The sequence below is a fragment of the Uloborus diversus genome, chromosome 9 (assembly GCF_026930045.1).
Source record: "Uloborus diversus isolate 005 chromosome 9, Udiv.v.3.1, whole genome shotgun sequence".
Taxonomy (NCBI): domain Eukaryota; kingdom Metazoa; phylum Arthropoda; class Arachnida; order Araneae; family Uloboridae; genus Uloborus; species Uloborus diversus.
This window is the reverse complement of record NC_072739.1, coordinates 20,263,056-20,286,546: the sequence shown is the minus strand read 5'-3', so window position 1 is coordinate 20,286,546 and position 23,491 is coordinate 20,263,056. Positions and strand designations below refer to the sequence as shown.

At 32.4% G+C, this 23,491-nt stretch overlaps 1 protein-coding gene across 3 annotated transcripts in view; it reads right to left on the bottom strand.

Annotated features, from left to right (window-relative positions):
* Positions 1-253: 253 nt before the first annotated feature.
* The window catches only part of LOC129229724 (ATP-dependent RNA helicase DDX24-like), a 54,889-nt gene continuing 31,651 nt past the window's right edge, over positions 254-23,491 (bottom strand). For all 3 annotated transcript variants that reach the window (XM_054864088.1, XM_054864090.1, XM_054864089.1), the window contains exons 11-15: positions 22,193-22,474; positions 19,237-19,354; positions 12,477-12,654; positions 2,533-2,696; positions 254-364 (exon numbers count right to left, since the gene is read on the bottom strand). In XM_054864088.1, the coding sequence (XP_054720063.1) occupies positions 318-364; positions 2,533-2,696; positions 12,477-12,654; positions 19,237-19,354; positions 22,193-22,474 (789 nt within the window). In that variant the 3' untranslated portion in view covers positions 254-317. The remainder of the gene's footprint in view (positions 365-2,532; positions 2,697-12,476; positions 12,655-19,236; positions 19,355-22,192; positions 22,475-23,491) is intronic.

The window sequence follows — 23,491 nt, the reverse complement described above, 5'->3', positions numbered from 1 at the left end:
TCAATCATCCCTCCCTATTACCCAAGATCATAGCTCAACTAACCAGCATTATAATTGGTACGCAAGACATGTTTTTAAGTTAAAGATTTTGTTTTCATGTATCCAAAAAAAAAGAACAAATCATTCAAGTTCAAGAAAACAATCATATGAATAATAAGAGAGTTAGAGCTGCCATGAGCATCTAGATCCAATTATTATAAGATTCAGTAATGAGAAAAACATTTCAACACACAAAGAAGATTTCCGCAACACTTTTATATCTTATTATTTAAAAATCTGCTGTTTATTAAACTATATACAAATTTACAGCAATGCCTTCATTTTTTTCGTCTTTTCTTGGCAACATGGACAGCTTTTTCAGGATCTAATTTAAAAGATTTGTATAAAATTAGTTAAGTCACGAAAAAAAAAAAAAAAAAGAAGTACATACAAAACTTCCATTACATGTTCATCCATCCAAATAAATAAATTAAGAAAAAAAAAAGTAAAGCAAATGCAAAGATCTTAATATCGCTGTACACTGAATGACTTAGAATGTAAGAAGTTCGCAACACAGAGGCTGCTTCACACATTTTTAGACGATGTATATAGCATTCACAAAACTAATTTACATAAAAATCTTGCATTTTAAATGTTCTACTTGATAGGCTTATTCTAAACTATCTTTCCACACCGCAATTTCCAGGATAATAATGACTTTTGAAATGTCAGAAGAGGCATTTTATCCCATTCCTCCGAAACAGATTTTCAGAGTCCTGTAAGGGTTGTGGGACGATGTTTGGATAATGCAGATTTCAATAATCAAAAAGGACAAAAATCCATCAGGAGACTTAGTAGGGATATCAGTGAAGGGTTATAGCTTTGATACCAGTTTTTTGCTCCACTTCTTTTAGGAAATTTACAGTGGATTTTGAAGGGCAACAGTAGCTTTGCCTTGATGCAGTTCCAAAGGTTGATGGCACTATGGGTAAAGCAATGGCATTTCATTCAGAAAAATTGGTGATAAAATATGTTCAATAAAATATGGTCCTGATGGTAATTGGAGTTAATCTCGACATTTTTTTCCACACTCTTGATTTTTGATTTGCCACTATATGAAAAACTAGCAACAATAACATGAATCCTTTAGAAAAGCTATCTTTCGATTTACCACGTACTTAATTTTTTCTTCTCCCTTTTTATCAATTTTTTTTCTGCAATCATTTAAATACACCCATAACTCATCTTTTGTGACTTTTTTCTTATTTTTCTTTGGATAAGTGATTTATTTTGGATAAGAGATAAGATTTCCTTTGGAAAGAGTATAAATATAGTTTTCGAACCACTGCTTCGTAAAAAACGCCATTTTCAATAAAAACAAATCTTTCAAACCGCAGACGACAATTTTTACTTTTAAACACATAGTGCAATCGTAATTATTTCTTTTACAGCAAGCAATTTTTCTATTCCCGCTTATCAAAACCGCCCTAAAAAATGTCCGAACAGCCTCTGACCAGCAGACCAGACGAGTGACCGAACCATTGTTTCGGTCACTCGTCTGGTCTGCGCTAATTCTATATTAGCTACCAGTTTGTTTGGCACTCTTGGCTTCCTTAAGAGGTTTTCCATCTCCAGCTCAGTCACTTTTCGATGCCGGGCTGATGAGTGCTAATAAGCACGAAACTGCAGTCCTCGGCTGGAAATGACTGAGCTGGCGGTGTATTTCATGTATGTCTTACAGTTGCCACAAGCAACAGCAGCATGGCACAAAGTGTTTTTCAGTATTTTAGAATGCAAGAATTTTGGATAAAAAGGTCACTCAGATATAAGACAAAATATAATAATAATAATAATAATAATAAATACATATAGTGAAGCACCGTTTATAACCTTTTGAAGGGACTGTATGAAAAAAAAAAGTATAAATGAAAAAACTTATAATAGGTATACGTTAATATGTATTAAGACACTGCAGGAACTAATTTAAAAACACATATTAATTTGTAAGACATATAGATGTGAAACTTATAAACAATGCTTCACTGTACGATAAAAAAGAATTCATGATAAAAAATATTTAATGCAAAACTGTAGACACCATTTTTTTTCCTCCAAAGAATTTCATCCTAAAAAAAGATTTACTTATTGTCTAGTATTTCATAATCTGCAACTTAAAGTAAATAAATGTATACAATGAAAAACATTTAAACGCAAAACTGAGGAGACGGAATTTTTTTCCATGCTAAAAGATTTACTTTAAATTGCACGGTACATTAGTAGAACTTTGTTGATGCAAAGTCGCTGAACATGAAATATCACTTTACATGGAACGCTTGTTTCGACCTATGAGTTAATAATCATTTGAAAATTTATCGAATAAGATTAAATCTGTTTAACAAGAAATAATTGTCATGGTCGAGCGAATTTTGCTTTATCGAGATTAGCCTGCATCTGGACCGCTAAAGCATTTGGAATAAACCGATTTTTCATATTAAGCGCTTTTTATGTTAAACACATTTTACTGTATATGCATCAAAGATTGATCACATTTACCTTCAGTAATCACTCTCATTAGTTTTCCTGATTTCGTAGGATAGCATCCAGTGAGCAATTTATTACAGACAGGTTGACTAAGCATCGACTTCAGCCGTTTCTTTAATGAATTTATTTCCCGATTCTTTGCAGCATGCTCTTGTTCTGAACCTAAATCATTTAATCTAGAAGTGCTATTAAGGAGCATATGATTACAAACAACAGAAATAATTCTTAAATTTTTACAAAAAGAAAAAAAAAACATGATTCTTTCATAAGGTGTGGAAGTGACACAGAGACCAAGGAGTGAATTCAGAGTTTAAGCTTTCTAGTATGTTTGTGATGACAGAAGAAACCAAGTTTTAAGAATTTAACCATGTTTGGTTTTGTTTTCAATTTAGATCGATACTGAAAAAAGTTTACCATGGAGGAAAAAAAAATATCTAATTTTTGCTTCATCTTTTACAAAATTTTACTGATCGGCCTCAAACTGTCTATAATTAACAAATATCAAAATACGAAGTGGCAAAATCTGCTTTTGTTTATTACTAGATTCCCATTCTAATTTCAAAACCAAAACTAGTATGTTGTGGCAATCACGAAACCTTTCTTATCTTTCGTATGATTCTAATCCCTCCCCATGCTTGATGAGGAAGCAATATTTCCAACAGAAAAACAAAACAAAATTACACACGCCAAAACTTGACGACCATCCCAATTTCCGATTTATCTCAAAAGTAAAGCAAAGAATGAAAATTGAAAATTATTTTAAAAGCCTTGCTTAAAATAATTATAAACATTTATTTGTTTACAAACACAAGATGGCAACAGTTAAAAAGTTTAAATCATCGCGATTTTCTGGTCCTTTTTCAACAGTTAAAATCACGCAAAGTGCGCAGACGACAGTCTATAACGATTTATCTTTATTTTTGTTGCAATTATAAAGCTATTTTTACTCACAACGAAAAAAACAGCCCCCCCCCCCCGGGGCAATTGATGTCAAAATTGAACCAACGCATGTTTACATATGGATTCACATTTATTACAAATTTCATCTAGAATGTAGCATTACTTCTTGAGATAAGGCACTCACAATGGAAAAAAAGAATGTTTGATTGCGCCACCCCCTTTTCAGTTGTTGATGCCAAAATAGAATCAGCTCTTATAACCTCTAAGGGCTACTTGTCGATAAATTTTTGTCTGATTCCGTTCATTATTTTTTGAGTTACAGAAGTCACATTTGACGACAAAAAACGTTCGATAGTTCAACCCCCCGTTTAAGTTATTGACACCAAAATTGAATCAGCACCTGTACCTGTTAAGGGCAACATATGGACCAAATTTTGTTTGATTCCGACTGTTACTTCTTGGGGAACAGCAGGCAAGCATAACTCAAAAAACGTCCCATTGCTCCACCTTCCTTGGAGGAACGCCTGCCAAAAACCAATGGGCACAAGTTCACGTAGGGGCACATGTGTGTACCAAATTTCGTTCAGTTTTCATGCGGTAGTTTTTGCTGTAGATTGGCCACAAAAACTGGACACACACACACACGCAGGCAGGCAGATAGACATTTTCCAAAAATGTTTGAAATGGACTCAGCACACCTTAAAACGTTCGAATCCGTCAAAATTCAAAATTCGAAAATTTGCATGAATCCAATATTTTCTTTGGTATATTAGATATAGAAGAAAGTAATTAAGCAATATTGAAGATCTTTTTGAGAAAGTTTCAAGGACCCAATATACTGATTTGTAATTCAATTTATCATGGAAAGGTAGGGATATTAACAAGCTAAACATAACTATTCCAAACATGCAAATAAAATTGCTTTTATTGGAGAAAACTAACAAATTTTACTGTTCTGTCAGCACAACCACAGCCACACACAGTGGCATTAAAAAAATTGTAAACCTAATGGATTGAAAGGGAAAAGAAAATAGGAATAGGAGAAACAGGTGCAAGTGTGACACAAAAGTCACATATGCGACACATACAAATCATGTTTAAATATTTATTTTTTAGAAAGTTTGTACCAGAGTCCACACTAGGGGAAAAAGTAGGGCAAGATCTAATACTCTGACCAAAATTTTAACACTAGAAAGACGGCGTTTTGCGTATACCTAGAAAGACTAGCAGCGGTCACTTTGACCGCCATATTTAAAAGATTGGAAATTTCCTCCTTTCGGGATTTTTAACCATAGAAAGGATTTGTTTCAACATGCCAGAATTTAATTTAACAATTTAATTGTAATATAGTCTGCAAATAAGTCTCAGATAGCTTTTTTTTATTTTATGGTCGATCAAGTGAAATACACCTGCTTTACGCAATTGGCATTGAGAAAGAGCAAATTTTTACAAAAAAGAGGAAATTTTTTTAGCATGTAATAACTAACAAGTACTAGAATCAACCATGCATGTGTTTGGTTTAAAAAATATCTAAACATCGCAAGATACCGTACATTACTATCTTTTACAGTATTTCGAAATACTTATGTTATCACGTCACCTGTATATTAGCCATTTACTTTTTTTTTGGCAATCAGAACAAATGCTCGTAGATTTACTTCCGCATACTTTAATTTCACACTATTTTAATCTTTTTCCTGAGGTATATACTTATTTATATGTAGCAAAATTGATCAGTGAAGGTGACTTGGAGGAAAATGGGGAATTAGGAGTTCTGTTTTTGAAATTTTCCCCTTTTTCTTCGGCGTCAGACCCTATTCCCTTTTTCTTTCACTTCTTTTTATATTTTGAGCATCAGTTTTTATTAGCGAGGTTTCTTCTGATTCTAACTCAGAAGAACAATCCTTTTCTGCAAATCTAAGCTCCGAAAAATATTCGCAATAATCTCATGAAAGCAAACTATTCTCATCGATAGGAAAATTTGTCTTCAGATAAGTCAGACTGTTCATTCGAACCATATTCTGTTTTAGAAAAATCTGCAATAGTTTCAGGAATTAATGTTCCTATAAGTTTTGCTTGTCAACTGTTCTTCTCGACATTATGAAGATAATTATGTGACTGAGCACTTCATTATCATCGAAGAAAATGAACGTCAATGCTTCAAGCAAAGCACATGTTTTGGTGCACAAAAGAATTCCAGCAAACATTTTTCGAATTTACCTATTTATATTTACTTCTTTTTAGATCCAAAGTAATTTCACGTGTCCAGCTTTTCAAATTTACCTTTCTCAACCTTGCCCGCTGTGCAGATAGCAGAAAACTGAAACCATGCAACCAGCAGATGTTTCGCATTTTTCTAACAGTTCAAAGAATTAAACCTGACCAGCAGGTACTGCTCAAGCTCAATAGAACATTACTCACCCTGACAACTAACAATAGTCCATAGTACACACAACTGATAAGAGAAAAAAGAAGAAAACGGATGCATAAAGAAAGGTTCACTTAGCGGTCAAAATGACCGTAGTCAGTCTTTCTAGGTATAAACATTTCTAGCGGCTATAATAATAATCCTAAACAAAAAAAAATCACTGTTGTAAGATCTTAATAAATAGTTAGGAAAAGTCAATGAAGGAAAAAGAGTTTGAAAATTAAACGCAACAAATATGAGCATTTAAAAATCGTTTGCGGTCAAAATGACCGCTTCCGTCTTTCTAGTGTTAAGTGGGAGTAGGTTTCCTCTTGATTGATTGAAAATTTTAGATAAATATTTATTTGAATAAAGTGTTTGCATATCATGTAGCACAAAACTTATTTAAGGAGTATTACATCGAAATAATTCCATTTGTTTGCTAAATTAATTATATATCTTATTATTTTAGAAACATCAACATTAACTAATATTTTAAAGAAAAAACAATATTAAAACAGGGGTACTCGTTCGGGGGGGGGGGTATTTTTCACTCTTGAGTGGCTTTACTTTTAGGTGGTCTTCATGATATTTACGGGAGGGAGAGGCACCCCTGATTAAAATATCTTAATTTCTGCTCCATAGGCAAGATTTCTTTTTAGACATAAACCATCTTATATAATTAAAAACTGAGCGTATGTATCTATATATGTATCTAAGTCCAAGTTACTTATCCTGAACATCAGTGAGCTGACCATCAAACCAGGTATTGATGGATTCGTAATTTTCCCGCCTTTAAGTTTGGCCATTCAACATAATCCTCTGATAGTAATTAGCGGAGATATCAATTATGAACTATTAATCATGATACATAGATTTTGCCACAAAATCCCTATTTTTCAAAGGTTTTCCTCCATTCAAATGATTATTCAGTGCTTCATCTCAACATTCCGTAACAATGCTTCTATTAAAATTTGTAGCGTGAAGAAAATCATTGAGAAGAAAGATCTGTTGCTATTTTTTTCTCTCGAATATGAACAAATAAAATTCTGGCATTTGTTTTAAAGGCTTTTCCTGTAATCGAGGGATTTGAAATATTTATGTTTTTCCATTATCTGCTGTAAAATTTTACTGATTTCTTTTTTTTTTTTTTTTGTTCAAGCCTGATTGTTGAACATGCATCAATCGACATAACTTTTATTTGCGAGGTACTGTCAGTTCTCGAACTCCACGACTAGCAGCTGTGAACGGTTCCAATTGAAAAAGGGGTGCCTGATGTATTCAGTTTTTGCTTGCTCGTTACTCCCTTCTTGCTATCACCCGTTTTGATAAAATCAGAAAAGACCTGACGCATGCGCAAATTCGAGTAAGGTTTCGTGTTAAAATATCGGACAGCAGGGCCGTCAGAAGAGCTGACGGCGCCCGGGGCGAAAGCTTCCTGGCGCCCCCCCTATACACCTCCCTTACCCTAACGTTAATAAACATGGCCTATAATCACGTTTTTAAGTCTAAAATTGCGTTTTTAAAAGTAAAAGTTTAAAGTTTTTGATCGGACACCTTTTCAGAGTTCCCACTCTTCCAACAGATTAAAAAATAGGACCTTTTTACAGCACAATTTTAAAATAATTAGGGCAAATACAAGCCAATGTCGCACACCAATTTTCTTTGAGGTCTTCAATTTATTTTTATGTTTTTTTTTTTTAAATCTATCATTCATAATTGATGAATAATTTTGAAATTCATTTCAAAGCACTTTTTTTTATTTGACAGCAGAGCTTTAAAACGTTGTAAACTAAAGTTCTATGGGAGCACTAGAGTTGTATGAAAGCTCATTTTAAGGAAAACTACATGTGCATTAATTTATTATGTTTATGTACCTTGAATAATTTGAGATTTTTTATATTTTTTATAAAATGTAAAGTTGAAAATTTTTAAAGATAGTATTTGAAAATTGTTGGAAAAAACACATGATTTTTATTGTAGTTTAATGAATACAGAGAATTTCAGAGTGGGACCAAGAAAGGACAGCAAATAATGTAGGACACATTACTCTAATTTTTGCTAAAACATTTTAGTAACTGCTGAACCCTTTCATGGCTCCGCTGAAAATTTTTGGAAATTTTTATAAATATGCATTAAAAAATCAAACAGTATTTTTTTAAAAAATAAAGGACACCATCATAAAATTTTTTGAAATTTTGCATTTTAAAATTTTGTAGCAAACATTTTTTCTCAAAAATTATTCAAGTTACAAACTAAAGTGAATGTAATTATCTTTAAAATGAGCCATTATAAAACTCTGTCGCTTTCATAAAACATGAGCTTTTACATTTAAAAGTGAAATTTTGAAAAAATTGCAAAAAAATTTCTCACACTATTTGCTATTACTACTGAGGCACTCATAGTCCCACTCTGAAACATGTTGGATGTATTCATTAAAATATATTTAAGATTTTTTTCAAAAATTTTAAAGGACATTTTAAATTCATAATTTTGTGAAAAAGTTTTTCTTGAAAATAAACCATTCACTAAACCAGGGCCAAATTAAGGCATGGGCACATGGGGCACAGGCCAGGGCATTAACATTTTGGGGGGGGGGGCACCAAATTTGTAGCTAAAGTTTTTTTTTAATGGAACAAATTCAAATTGCACCACAGCAAAAGCAAACATCAAGTCTAGAGAAAAAATAAAATCTATTTAAAATTACAAGCTTTTTCAGAAATTTCAAAGTCATTCCAAGCTTAATATTAAATTTTATTGCATTTTAAATGCTACATAAGAGATATCTTTGAAATTTATGTCCTATTGCTGCCAATCTAAAGTTTACCAACATGACATATTATAATGATTTCACAATTTAATGCAATATTCGACATTATCACATTCAGCGTGGATACAGTAAATACTTAATAATCAAAATATTTTACAACTATAGTAAAAGCTAGGGAAGAGGGGGTAGGGGCAAATGAAGTTCGTACCCAGTATCCTCATAAAGTCTTAGTTGGGCCCTGCACTAAACTCCCGATTATCCACAGGGTGGATTACCCACCGGCTTTCACACATTCAACAAAACTTTTTTTTGCCAATGGTTAACTGAATGTATAGATAAATGTACACATTTCAATTTAGTAAAAAACTGTTTCTAGTCATCCCTATTTTTTTTCTTCCCCTTTCAATAGCATCAAACCTTTCATGGTCTCTGAAACCTAACTGCTTGAATCCTGATTTATAGATTTAAACTACTTACTGGTTATTGCTTTAAATCTGCACTATATTTATTGACTTTTAGATCGATACGACTAACGAGCATAATTGATCTTGTTCAAAAAAAAAACTTCCCTCCTTTCCCCCTATGCATAAATATCTTGGTGTAACCTAGCTTGATATGTTTCAAATTAATCTGTTTGCACCATTTGCTCGCATATGTATAAAATTCATTTGCTAGAAGAAGCGATCCTTTTCTAGCTTCTACATGTTTTTAATAAAATGTTATCATTTTAATTAAATTTCTATTACATTATTGATCTATCTAAAGCTATTGCATAGACGAATATTGTCTTCTACTTACTTTGTGGATTATTCACGATTTCGGTTATCCGCGGTTACCGTATATAAAATTAAAGTGCAAGTAAGTAACTTCAAAATGAGTTAGTATACAACTCTGTTGCTCTCATAGAACCCTTGAATTAAACACTTCAAAACACTGCTGGCAAGTAAAAAAAAAAGCTGTTAAACAAATTGCAAAAATTAATTGCATATAACTTATGAATAGGCTTGCCAGACGTCCCGGTTTTCAGACAAAATCCCGGTGTCCTGGTCGGTTTACTTCATGTCCCGGAAAAAGATAACTGATTACAAATGACCAAAAAGGCCTTGAAGGGACAGTAATAATTTAGGACAATTATTACTGTTACTTATATCAACATTTTCTTGTAAAATTAATACTGGATTAGCTTGAAAGAATTTTTACAGCAAAATTAAAACCAAAAAAGACTAAAATATTCCCGTAAAATGAATAGTGTGTCTAAATATTGTTCATTTTTTTATTCATCATTCAATATGTTTCTAACTAAAATAAATTGTAAAATAATTTGTCGAAATGTTCAAATTTTACCTGCTTACGTCATATTTTCGGTTCATAATTAGTAACCATATATTCAGAGCATTTAAAATAAACTGTCCAACAAAAAAATCCAAAAATCAACCACAGGTGTGTACCCTTTCAAATACTATCTACGATTGGGGGGGGGGGATTCCGGTGTCCCGGTTGAGCACTTCAGAAATCTGGCAAGCCTACTTATGAATGATAGATTTTTAAAAAGTATAAATAAATTTAAGACATCAAATAGTAAGGTTTCTAAAAGTTTCATGAAAATCTAAGAAATAAAGTTAGGATTTTTTTGTTTTGTTGTTGTTGATTTGACACGGAATGACACAAATCCTAATAAAATAGGGCCTTTCATTATTTTTTAGGGCTTTTGACTACAAAATATGGCTTTTAGAGGGGCCCCTACAAGCAATAGTTGAAAATAGGGCCTTTAATAGGGACTTTTGAGGGCCTGTGGGAACCCTGCTTTTGACCTTTTTGCCTATCCGATCAAAAAGGAAAAAAATCTGTTTGTTTTTTGTTTTTAATGTGCCCCCTTAAAATTCTTTTCTGGTTACATCATGGCACGCAGGGGCAGAATTCAAGCAAATTTGGTGAGAACTAGACAAAGGAGATTTGCCTTTAGTTTGATTCTAAACAGTTATATTCTCAGAAATAGTATCTGCTTCAATGATACAAAGGAAATGAATGTTTTGGAGACTTAGAGAGAGGAATATTTTTGTGCCCTAGGAAAAAAATAGAGAATCCTTGAGATGATTCTCTATTTTGTGTGTCTATGACTATACAATCGGGGCATTTTATATGATGAGGGGCGCTTTTCATGTGATTGTCATCGTGTTCCGTCGAAACGAGGGGCACCTTGCGGCGTTCCCTCATTTTGAGGTGCCCGGGGCGATTGCCCCGCACGCCCCTCCCCTTGGGACGGCCCTGTGGGAAAGTAGACCGTGCGAAGCCGGGCAACGCAGCTAGTTTACTAAATAATGTGCTAATGAAGTACACTGTTCTACATCACTACAAAAAATGTATCAATGCCTTCAAAAGAAAACAAAAGGTTGAAAATTTTCTTTTTGCTGACGAAAGCATTTTGGTGCAGCTTCAATGCAAAACAGGTTTAAAAACTCACTTTGCTTAGTGCAACTTAGGAGCAGAATATAAACTGACAGCTCCAAAAGGTATTTGAGCATTTAGTAAACCTAAAGAACTTAGCGTTTCTCAATCTTTTATTCTTGTCTCTCTGTGGCTAAACAACAGTTTTTTTCCACTCATTGATAATAAGGTGGTAGTTGAAAATTATCGTAAGCCACCACATTTACATTAGCTGTCTTTTTAAAACAAATCTGAAAAATATCTGTTGGTTGTGATCAGTGGAAACAGCCTGCAACGGGATTTTTTTTGTGAGGGATTTTAGAAAAGGTTGCAGGAATTCCACAATCCCTAGCATGAGCTCTGGTTGTCAACAAGATATATAATGGATTCTCATGTTTAAATATCTGATATAATTAAAAACTGAGTGTATGTATCTATGTATGTCCAAGTAGCTTCTCCCAAACGCCAATGAACTGACCATCGAGCCAGGTATCGATGGATTCATAATCTTCTCGTTTTCATGTTTGGATATTTAACATAATCCTCCAATAATAATTAGCGGCAATCAAAAACTATTATTTATGACTCATAGATTTCAAAATAAAATCCCTATTTTTCGAATTCTTTTATTAGAATTTGTAGTTGTAGCGTGAAGAGGACCATTAGATGAAAGATTTGTTGCCATTTTTTTTCCTCGAATATAAACAAAAAAAAAAAGGTTTTTGTTTTGAGGCTTTCCCTGCAACCGGGGGTTTAAAAATGTTTACTTTTTGGTTATTTTCCCGCAATCTGCTGCAACATTTTACAGATTCTTTTTTTGTTCAAGCCTGATTGTTGAACATGCATCACTAGACATAACTTATTTTCGAGGTGAACCGTGCAAAGCAGGGCAATGCATCTTGTATAAAAATTAAAAGCCCAACTTTGAAACTTCAGGAATAAAGTGTAAATGTTTGAGTAAAAATGTCACATCCATAGGAATAGATTTTGCATGCTCTAAATTTATAGCTGAATACTATTTCCCATTCATTAATTGTTATTTTTACTTAAATACTTTTTACAACAACTCAATACTGGTCTAGTACATGAACAAAATTTGGTCTAGTAAGTACCGACTATCAGAAAAGCACTTTGGTATGCTATTAATATGTACTTAAAAAATGCATGAAATCTAGATGACATAATTTAGTTCTATTTCCCCCTTCTTGTGAATTCAAAACATAGCACCTGCTTTAATGCAAAATATCATATAGAAAATTTGCACTTAAGTAGCATACAACAGAAATCTTGACGCAGTTTTAGAATATATCCATTCATATTTGTGAGAATCTCAAAAATTGCAAAAATAATATTAATAATAATAATTAATAAATTAAATAAAGATTTAAAATCTTGCATAATTTTAAGTATTTTTCCCCTCAATATGTATGCAATGAGTTATTAGCAAAAGGATACAGATTTTCATCATCAATATCTACGTCCATTTCTTTAGCAGCATTGATAAACCACCTGTTTTGTGCAGTTAGTCTTTTTACTCTGTGCTCCATTTTATCTATTTTACGAGCCAAGTTCACTCTCTCCTTCAAAATTCTTAATTTGTTGTTGTCAATTGGGAATGTTGGTAAAGATTTGTCTGAAATAAATATAAAACATGAGGGAGGTTTGAAAGAAATTCTTAGTTACTTAACAGAAACAATATAAAAAGTAATGCAATACCTTAAATTACAAGGACAAAAGAGTTCATCAAAAACTGTTGTGAACTTATGTTGCATTATTTTTATCCTTTCACATTGCTGCCATAGGGATAACTTTTATTATTTACTAAAAACTACTTTCAAATTTATAATCTAAACTGAGAAAGCTCGTACTTAAAAAAGAAATACATTCTTTTGCACTTTTTAACAAAGTATCAAATTATAGGATAGACTGACCAGTGAATGAAGAGTTTGTGATTTAAAAAGGAAAAGAAAAAAAATGTTTCAAGTATTTTCTTAGATGAATTAGCAGCAGTGACTTCCTTCAAGACATTTCCAAAAAGAAAATGACTAGAAAAGGCTAAGTTAGTCTACTGGTTGGGGGTGTTCATTCACCATGTTGGTGTACCTTCAACTCTTTTAACACCCTTCCACCCCCAATATTTAAAAATAATAACCAATACCAGATAACAAGTTTTTATCTCTGACAGATAAAATTCTTTTTACTATCATGTACCAAACATTAGTTATTAATGATGTGAAAAATTTTTTGAAAATGATATTGTGCTAAAATATTCATCCCCGGGTCGATCTACCCTACCATAATATATCCCCAGTACCATGCTAAATTAACAAATGTGAAAAATCGCGAACCGCATTTTTCAAATTCGATGGTTTGTCGTAGTACTCAAAAAGGGCTATGTACTGGACATAACTACAATAGAGTCTTGAAAATCAGAGGTTCCGCTTCATCCGAGGTGCTTCATTTACATTTTAAGCGGGATATTTTCGTATCTAAGAAATTGATTTTTATTACAATGAAAATAGAAATCTTTAGCTGCTGTAAGTAATAAAATAATAAGAATTTATTGAGAAGTTGGTTTCAACAACACTCTTTAAGTGGCACAAAATATACATTGACTACAAGATATGGATTATGAGATGCCTTGAAGATAATAATGCTAACATCTCTTTTGGACTATTTGATTGTAATCAAAAAAAGAAGTGCACAACTTGAGTGGCATGGACGAAATTTAAACCGTCCCTACAACTAACTGTTTTTTGGTAGTTCAAATTACAGTTGAACTCAGTTAATACAAAATGTCGAAAATAGACGAAATTTTTCGTATCAGTCTTTATTTGTAACAATCGTGAACGAGTAATACTGTGAAAAAACAAAGAAATGCTTACCTTTACAGTATACTCTCGGTATCACAAAGCCAAAGGGACAGTAAAAAAAATAACAATAAAGATATTGAGATAACAAGGTTATAATTATAATAAAACAATATTCCAAAAAATTTGTCGCGATAGTTTAAAAAAAAGGCAACATGCAATGACAGTCAAAAAAATCTTAATACAATAACAAAAATTTTAATTTTCAAAATGAGTCAAAAATAATAGAGAAAAAGGAATAAAAAAGAACGCTCTAGTGAAATAGCAAAATGTAGTGATTTACCATGACTAATCTTATCAAAGATTTGGATTACTAAAAAAGTTGCAGAATGGTTTCAATCAAGGTTCGAGCACTGCGGAACAAAAGAAGTTGAAGAAAGGATTGCACCATTCCCTGTGTCTCTAAAGGAGTTTTCCGCTCATCTCCTCCTTTTACGAAGGTGGAAATAGAGTCAAAAGGTTCAACGAAATGGAGTTTGAATGTGGCAAAAAGTTTTAGGAAGGTTTTTTGGGCTTCTCAGGACTTACATTTCCTGACACCCATGGGGTATAGAATGAAAGTGACAGTAGATAAACTTCACCGAATCATTCTTACTCCCTGAGAGAAATAATGAAGGGTATGAGAAATTTTTGGAAATGTTCCTGAAGTTGCTTCCAAACAATAAACTGCGGTTTTTTCGGAAAAATTATACCCGATTTTAAAAAAAATTCGACACAACAAGGTTTTAATTAAAAACTCTTCGACATAAAAGCAAAAAATAACGTTACATAAATGTGCAAAATTAAAGGGAAAAATAATTTTTGGTATTATTAAGGCTTTTGAGATATCGAGAATATACTGTATATGTTTAGAAACTAAGAATACACACATTGTAATCTATTAGTACATTCAGAAAAAAATCACCTATTTCTAATAAATGAATGCTTTTAGAAAATATTGAAAAAGGAAGATGATAATCGACAATCGCGGAATAGGTTGTAATCCACAATGGAAAGTGAACAGTTTTATCTTTGGGTAAATTGAATTGTTCATAGGTAAACAAAAATGTAAGGGTTTTATTTTTTATGCAAAATATTTAAGATTTTCTTCTTGATACACAATGGGACTTCTACTACCTAACAACATGATGAATAATTTCTAAAATAGAATATTACAATTCAACCACGAACATTTTAAGTAAAGAGGTCAGAAATAATTGTTTGTCTTAGTCAAGACTTTCAATTTATTGTACGTATCATATGTGAAATTTTTAATGTAACTAGACAGTAAATCAAACTTAACAGAGAAATTGTTTGCTTTAGCCGTGATTTCGTATTACACGTTATAGTAATAAGAGAGATCAACTGTATATGCATACTCATGCACACAGATTGATGGATACCTTGTGGCAAAACTTGTCACAATGGATTTGGGCACAGTCAAAATGCATATTTTGGTTATCTTGCACATATAAATACGTACGTATATCGAGAAAAACTACAGTCAAAACTCGTTTGGATGCAATTAAAAGGGATAGCTATGTTGAATTTTGAGTGATAAATTTTGTGAAGACAATTGTTCCTTTCTTTATACAAGGGAGTAATTGGTGCTTGTTCTTAGTTCGTCCAAATACTGTAAATTTTTTATCTGGAAGAATTTTTCGGACAATCCAAGTTTTCCGAAATCCAAAGTGAGGTGAGCCCCAATTACCGGGGATTTTCAAGATTCTACTGTACTTCAAGTGATAGTTTTATACTTAATGTTATCTAAAAAAATAAAACATTGAAAAGACTAAATGCATCAGGTGGGAAAAAAAATTTTTTTTGGCTCTTCTGAAAACTGCCAATTTTCACATTCGATAGTTTAGCACCGTGCTGGGTAAAAATAGCCGAATCTTGTTAACCTGGCAGAGTTAACGGTGGGGGGGGGGGGGGGCGGTTGGGAATTCAAGGGACCATGACAAGTACTTCATGTTAACCTGATTTCATCTTATCTGATAAACTATTAAGTGATTGTTTACTCACAGTAGCGTAACTATGGGGTCTAGCGTGGGGGGGGGGGGGTTGGGAATTCAAGGTGTCCATGACAAGTACTTCATGTTAACCTGATTTCATCTTATCTGATAAACTATTAAGTGATTGTTTACTCACAGTAGCGTTACTACGGGGTCTAGCGTGGGGGGGGGGGGGGGCGGTTGGGAATTCAAGGGACCATGAGAAGTACTTCATGTTAACCTGATTTCATCTTATCTGATAAACTATTAAGTGATTGTTTACTGACAGTAGCGTAACTATGGGGTCTAGCGTGGGGGGGGGGGGGCGGTTGGGAATTCAAGGAACCATGACAAGTACTTCATGTTAACCTGATTTCATCTTATCTGATAAACTATTAAGTGATTGTTTACTCACAGTAGCGTAACTATGGGGTCTAGCGCCCCTGGCGAACTAAAGAAATTGTGCTCCCCCCAGGGTCACCAACATGGGAGGTCACCAGAGGTCATTGTGACCACCAAAAAATGTTTCTTTTTTTTGGGGAATATTTTGATTTGTTGATTCGACAAATAAAAGGCAGCATTGTAATTTTTTTTTATTTTCTTTTTTAGAATTGTTTTTAATGATGCCCAATGTTCCTTCTCAGTATATGTTATGTATGTGTGTCTAGCTCTTTTTCTTGTGAGTTTATTTTTTTTTTCATTTTTCAAATTCAAAGCATTTTTCAAAAAATTCTATAATCAAAAAAAAAATAATAATAATAATAATAATAAAACCCTCTTAATTGTTTTTTATTTTTTTAATCAGTTGAAATGCCACCCCCATGGCGAGAGCCACTCCTGCCAGTTACACGCTTTCCATAAAGTTAGGTCCCTAACTTCATGGAAAGCGATTTCGTGTACATTTGAACATTCCTTTCTCTTTATTTTAAATTCACAATCACAAAATGAATATTTCAGGCAATGTAATAACATGCTAAAATGTAACAGTAGTAAGTAACATAGATACAGAGCAATGGACAAACTGATTGTCCTTTATGCATGTTTTCTAATGCAAAGGGTAAGCTTTGGATGCAAAGTCAAACGAGAAAAAAAAAAAAAAAAAGGAGTGGAACAAAAGACAATTTAAATAGCAAAAAAAAAATGGAGATTTTCAAAACAAAATTAAACAGAGCTTAAACTTATTTCATAATTTCCATCAAGACAAATCGGTTAAGCAATAAATTTTGTCTTATGAATGAAACTGCTTCTTAATAAATTTGCAATAAATTTCCTTTTGAAAAAATTACTTAATGAAGCGATTGCAATATTATAAGATAAGCAGAAAAAAAAAGAATGAAAGAAAAACAATTGAAATTAATTGATCAAAGAACAAAACACAGGGACCCTGCTAAGGATTTTGAAATGTTAGCCAGTAAATTGCCAAATTTTAAAGTGTTAGCCAAAATTCAAAAGTCTTAGTCAAAAACTAACTTTTACTCATTTTAATGTATTTTTGTCTGCAGAAATATTTAATCAGAGATGTGAAGTATAACTTAATTTTTTGGGGATAAGGACAGGGGTCAAATACAGGAATTTTTGTCCGTTTTTAGGATTTTTGCGAAAAAAAAAAAGGCCAATTAAGTAGTTTTTCGACAAATCATATTTGACTTTTCAAAAAAACTAAATTTTTTTCATTTAAGAAAAATAATAATAAATGATACTTTAAGCATGTTACGAAAGAAGAAAAGATTTAATCGAGCAACAGTATCTGATTTTGCTCGCTCCGCATGCGCTTTCTGGTTCAAAATTTATAAAATGGCCAAGAAACATGATTGTTCATACCAGTACAGTAGAAAGGAAAAAATGGCTAAAAACAACTTATAGTGATATTTATCATTCTTTAATAAATTTGAGAATAGAAATAAAAGTTTTTAATGAAGTAAAGACTGCATTCCTATCTTAGTCCGAAGTTTAAGACATTGAACACAATGAAACAATAAACACATCGTGCAACAAGGCACCCGCCAACAATTTCTACTCGGTAGCCATCTGCGCACTCAATATCTCTCCAATCAGCGAGAGGCACAAGTCAAGAGACGAAAGGCAAATGGCAAACATCATCCTTCCTCGGATCCCATATTAACGCGAGTGCGCGCACCTGATTCTGATCAGAGTGGCTGGATTGGCCGGAGGATAAAACAACTTTCTGTGACTCTTAATCTGGGAGTTTTAGTGAAATGTCAATTTTTTTGAGGGTTCGGAATTTTGTGAAGGGTCAGTTTTTACAGGTCTGAATTTTGTGTAAACGGACCTAATTTTTATCTAGATTGGCGTCTGAATGTAAATATTTTTTTTTGTATGGAAATTTCGGAAAATGTTCTGTTTGCCAATAAATTCATTTTTTTCACCGAATTTACAATTTTATCGCATTTGGCACATCGGGGAATGCTTAACGCGATCCCTGAAACACGTAAGCAAAATATTAAACACAAATGGAGAGACAAATAACAATAATCAAGAATGACGGAGATATGGCAGTTGCATTATGAAACAGTGAATAAGAACAAGTTATAAAAATAGAAGCCAAACTAAAGAAAAATATGGAATTGTTGTAAGATCATAAATTAAAGTAGAATGATTCCTCAAAATGAGAATAGATTCCCCAAAATTAAAAACTGACAAATTTGGGCATTTTTGGATAATTTGATAAAAAATTGATGCAAATCCCAACAATATTGAGCAAGGTTAGACCTATTTAAATATTGCTTTTTCACATAATTTTTTATGCTCTTTCAAGTGAAAATTCAAAGAATGCCAGTCTGTACTGTTTAAACTAAATTGTGTAACACCATAGTTTTGAATGAAATTTTTAGTATACTTATATAATTTTTAATACAGGTATATGAAACACCAACTTTTTTTTAAAAAAAAAAAGAAGCAGTCTTTTTTTATAAGCAGGGAAGAAATTGTAAGTAATGTGTTATAGTTCGAGAAAAACAAATTTACACCCCCTTCAATTTACCAATTAACATCAAAGTGACTGAACTTTTACAATCTCATCTTTATTTGAATAAACATGAATTAATATAATTATTGTTTTGGCCTTTTAATATGGTAGATTATATAACCATTTTTAAAGGGACAAAATGTTCTCTAATATGAATCTACCACAGTATTAGACCATTAGCTAAACTTTTTGTTTTGAATAAAATCATGTGGTGTTATTTGGCAAATTGAGTTGAAAACACAATTTGAAGATTTTTTTAAATCAGACCTTATGATTATCAGAATCCATGGTTACAAGTTGTACTGGTGATATGAGGTAAAAAAAAAGCCAACTTTAATACTAAATAAATAATCTTAATTTATGGTAAAATTTTTAAAAAAATTTACCTTTATTAAGTGTTTTACAGATTCTACGATAATGTGTGGATTCTTGCGGGTCTATTAACATTAAGCTGAGCCCTTCATTTTGTGCTCGAGCTGTTCGTCCACTTCGGTGAACATAAGTCTGAAAAAAGTAAATAAATAAATAAACAGAATGCAATGAATGCCATTCAAAATAGTCAGCAATTTCTTTTCTAACCTTCAGAATGATAATACAAAGAATAAATAACTTTGAGAAGTTGATAATGTATTAGATATAATATTTTGTAATAGTATCCCCCTTTTTATCTTTACTAATAATAAAGCTGAAAGTCTCTCTCTGTCTGGATCTCTCTTGATCCGGATCTCTATCTGTCTGTCAGGATCTCTGACACGCATAGCGCATAGACCGTTCAGCCGATTTTTATGAAATATGGCACAGAATTAGTTTGTAGCATGGGGGGTGTGAACCTCAAAGCGATTTTTTGAAAATTCGATTTCGTTCTTTTTCTATTTCATATTATAAAAACATTTTCTCGAGCAAAATTATCATAAGATAGACGAGTAAATTACCAAGTTATCATAACATGGAACCGTAACACGGGCAAGCCAATTGGCGAGAAATTCATCAGACATTATTTGTAATTATACAGGCAATCCCAAAGACTTTTTAATTTTCTACTATGGGCAAAGCCGTGTGGGTGCCACTAGTTATATCATATAGACAGAGATATTGCTAGAATTTTTCTCAAGGCAAGTAAAGTTCATTTGGGACGAGTGAAACAAAGGAGAACACTAAAAATCCTTATGGAGATCAATTCATGAATAAAAACGCCAACTGTTTGAGGACGAGATGGAAGGTAATAGAAAAATTAAAAAGATATGTTATCATTTCCTCCACTCACCACTATACTAAATTTTTGTTTTAAAACACAAAGCATGAAAGAATACTCGACTTAACTGCAACGGTGTTTTCCAAAGGAGGGCAGTGTGAAACAAAGAGATGTAAGGGGACATTTGCAAGTTTAGTGTAAAATGCTGAATAAAAACTTTGAGTATATAGATTACATCCTAGGTAGGCTTTCATTGAATTTTTTTTCTAAATCATGCTGTACAACAGCACCTATCAGGGCTGATAGTACTACCTCTTGCTCCAAGACAGAGTAGGGGTTAACCTATTATTTGTACCTATTTCCAAATTTTTAATTTTGCCACTTGCATCCTTTTGCCTCTCACTATCTCAATTTTCATTGCATGAAATATGCTTGAACAGGGGTTTTAAAAAAAATCTCACATCTATAGGTTTTAAAACCATTCTTAAAATAGTTTCATACTAAAATTTCATGAAAAATGATTTTCCCATCTTCCTTAAGTAAGATCTACATAAAAGAGCAGTTTTTTATAAGCTGCACAGTGTAGATAGAAATTTTAAATCATCGAACTTTTTCTCCTTATCTTCCAACTATGAAATCGCTACGAGTCAAGTCGGTTTTTAATTAATGTCTCCAGTAATTAAAGTTACACAAAAGCGAGGCCAAGCTAAGAACATTTTTGAATAAAGTGACTTTTTGAACGAAAAAAGAACTATCAAAATCGGTTCATCTGCTTAGGAGCTACGATGCCACAAATAGGCATACAGATACACACTTTTAAAACTTATTACCCCTTTTTTTTTTGCGACGAGGGGTACAAATTGGCTTCTGAAATGACACCGAAAATTTAAATAGGGAATAAAACCTAATTTAAACAGAATTTAAGAGTATTTTATTCAAATATTTAAGAATTTTTAGAATAGAAAAGATCCGTTTAAGATCGGTTAAAAAAAGTAACGGATACAGATCTTTATTTTCCCTCGGATATCCGCGGATACGGATATGGATATCCGGAACATCACTAGTTTAAACACCAGTTATACAAATACTACATATCAATGCATTAAAGCCAAATATTCATGATTTTAATATCACTTGAGTTAGAAAAACATATCTTTTTCAACTTTGAAAATTTTTAGGAACTACCAAATGTTGTAACATTGGGGTCATTAAGTTAATTTCTCAAAGTGGCAGTTGAGCTAATTATAAACTTGACCTATTTGGCCATTTTGAAGGGGGAAAAAAACAGACGAGTAGAAGGTTAATTTAATATAAAATGCACACCACTTTTCATGAAAATGAGTATTTGAACTAATATTTATGCATCGGTTAAGAACCTGATACACTTTTGGAAAATTAAAAGTTGAAATTAATAAATATTTTACGAATTTCCTTTTAAAAAGTTTGTACTGTTGTATTATCCATACAGACCCCTAACACATATGGTCAAAAAAAATTCCATTGGAATTAAAACCAGAATTACAATTTTTTAAATTTCTGACCAAAGTTTTTTTTTCTAAGGGGGGGGGGGGTAATCTGTTCTTGGAAGTTTTTAGATTTCCTTAAAATTTGGGAGACTCCAGGTTTCTTCAGAAGTGTACTGAATCATTATTTCAGAGCTGTCAACTTCTGAGTCTTCCTGTGGCATTGGCAGCAATCAAGGAGCGATAGCAGCATGTTGATGACCAGATGAATTTTTTAATGTAAATAAAAATGTATACATAACATTAACAACAGTAAAAAAGTCATACTAGAAGATAGCATTGTACATTTTCTAAGGGGGGGGGGAAATCTTTGTATGCAAAAGTGGATATTCCAAAATTTGTTGGATAAGAAAGCCAAACTTTTTAAAGACTTTTTTTAAAAAGATGAATATAAAAAGATTTTCAAACATATATTAAGGAAAATGGGAAAAATGAAGGGAATCTACAGTACAATCCACTCCGTTCTGCACTGAGGTATACTGGAGGATTCAACTATATTATACAAAGGCTATCTACTTTTGCAGAAAACCTACAATTTGCTTCATTGTTGTTTTTTTTTTTTTAACATGTATGCAATATCAAAGGAAATAAATAAAGAAAAATTATTGAAATGGACTTAAAACATACTTCAGCTGTTCGAGGAACTTGGAAATGAATAACATGTTCAATGCCCTTGATGTCCAACCCTCTAGCTGCTACGTCAGTTGCAAGTAAAACAGAATTTTTGCTGCTGCTGAATTTATCAAGATTCTTCAACCTTTGTCGTTGATGCATCGATGCATGCAGAGGAAGAGGTTTGCAATTCAGCCCTTCGAGGACATTCCTCAATCTTCTTACGCAATCAATGCTGTTGCAAAACACAAGAGTTCGACCGGGATACGTTATCAGAAAATAATAAAGATATAGATCCTGTGAAACAAGGTGAAAATAAATAAAAATGCAAAAGAACAATTTCATAATTACAATTTTTAAATAACGTTTTTAAGAATCCAAGAATTCTGTTTCACAAGAAGAGGTAAAGGACAACAAAGCATCACAACACTTACCGATGACCATGTCAGCTTGGCACTGGGAAGTTTTAGAAGAAAAAAAAAAGCCTCCATGAATGCATTTTTTTAAGGCAAAAACTGTTTTTTTTTTTTTGAAATTATGTTGAAAATTATTTTTAAAAAAATAGAGCAAATTTTATGTGTTAACAGAGTTCCTTCAAGTGAAAACCAAAATAAAGCATTTTAAAACTCTATTCTTTGATTCTATAGAATCGCTTCTAGGGTTGCTTTCTGAAGTTAGCACAAAAACATTAAGTGTTCATACTTTATGTATTTCTTGGTCAACGGCAATAAAATTGATTAAAAATCTCAAGACTGAAGCATAAGAGTGCATTAAGAACATTTTAAGCACGTTGATTTGACAGATATACAATTATCAAAGTGCTCAATCAAGCTTGAATTATTGTTTGTAGTACTAACAAATATTGATGGTTTTCCTTAACAATTATTGAAATTGAAAAAAAAAGATAGCAAGGTTATTTAAATGGGTAAATGGGCAAAGGTGAAGGACAATTCAATTTCTGAAACATCTACACTGCTTAAATTACAAAATGAAAAACAAAGATCCATGAGAAAATAATTAAAAATTTTTAATTCAAAACTAACACTTTAAACAGCTCTCTTAATGATCGCTGAACATGGGGGGGGGGGGATGAGTTTAGGAAGGCAAAATTTAAGCATTTTTTGTGAATTTTTTTTAGCAGGAAGGAACAATTGGAATTTATTCAAATTTAGAGGATTTTTTACTCATGTTTAGAAATACACTTTGTTATTTTTTAAAGTAGTTTTGCCAGAAATAGTGAAATTATCAATTGCTCTCCATGGACGGTCGCCATCTGAGCTTGTTGCTAGTGAGCATTACCGAAGGTACTATTTT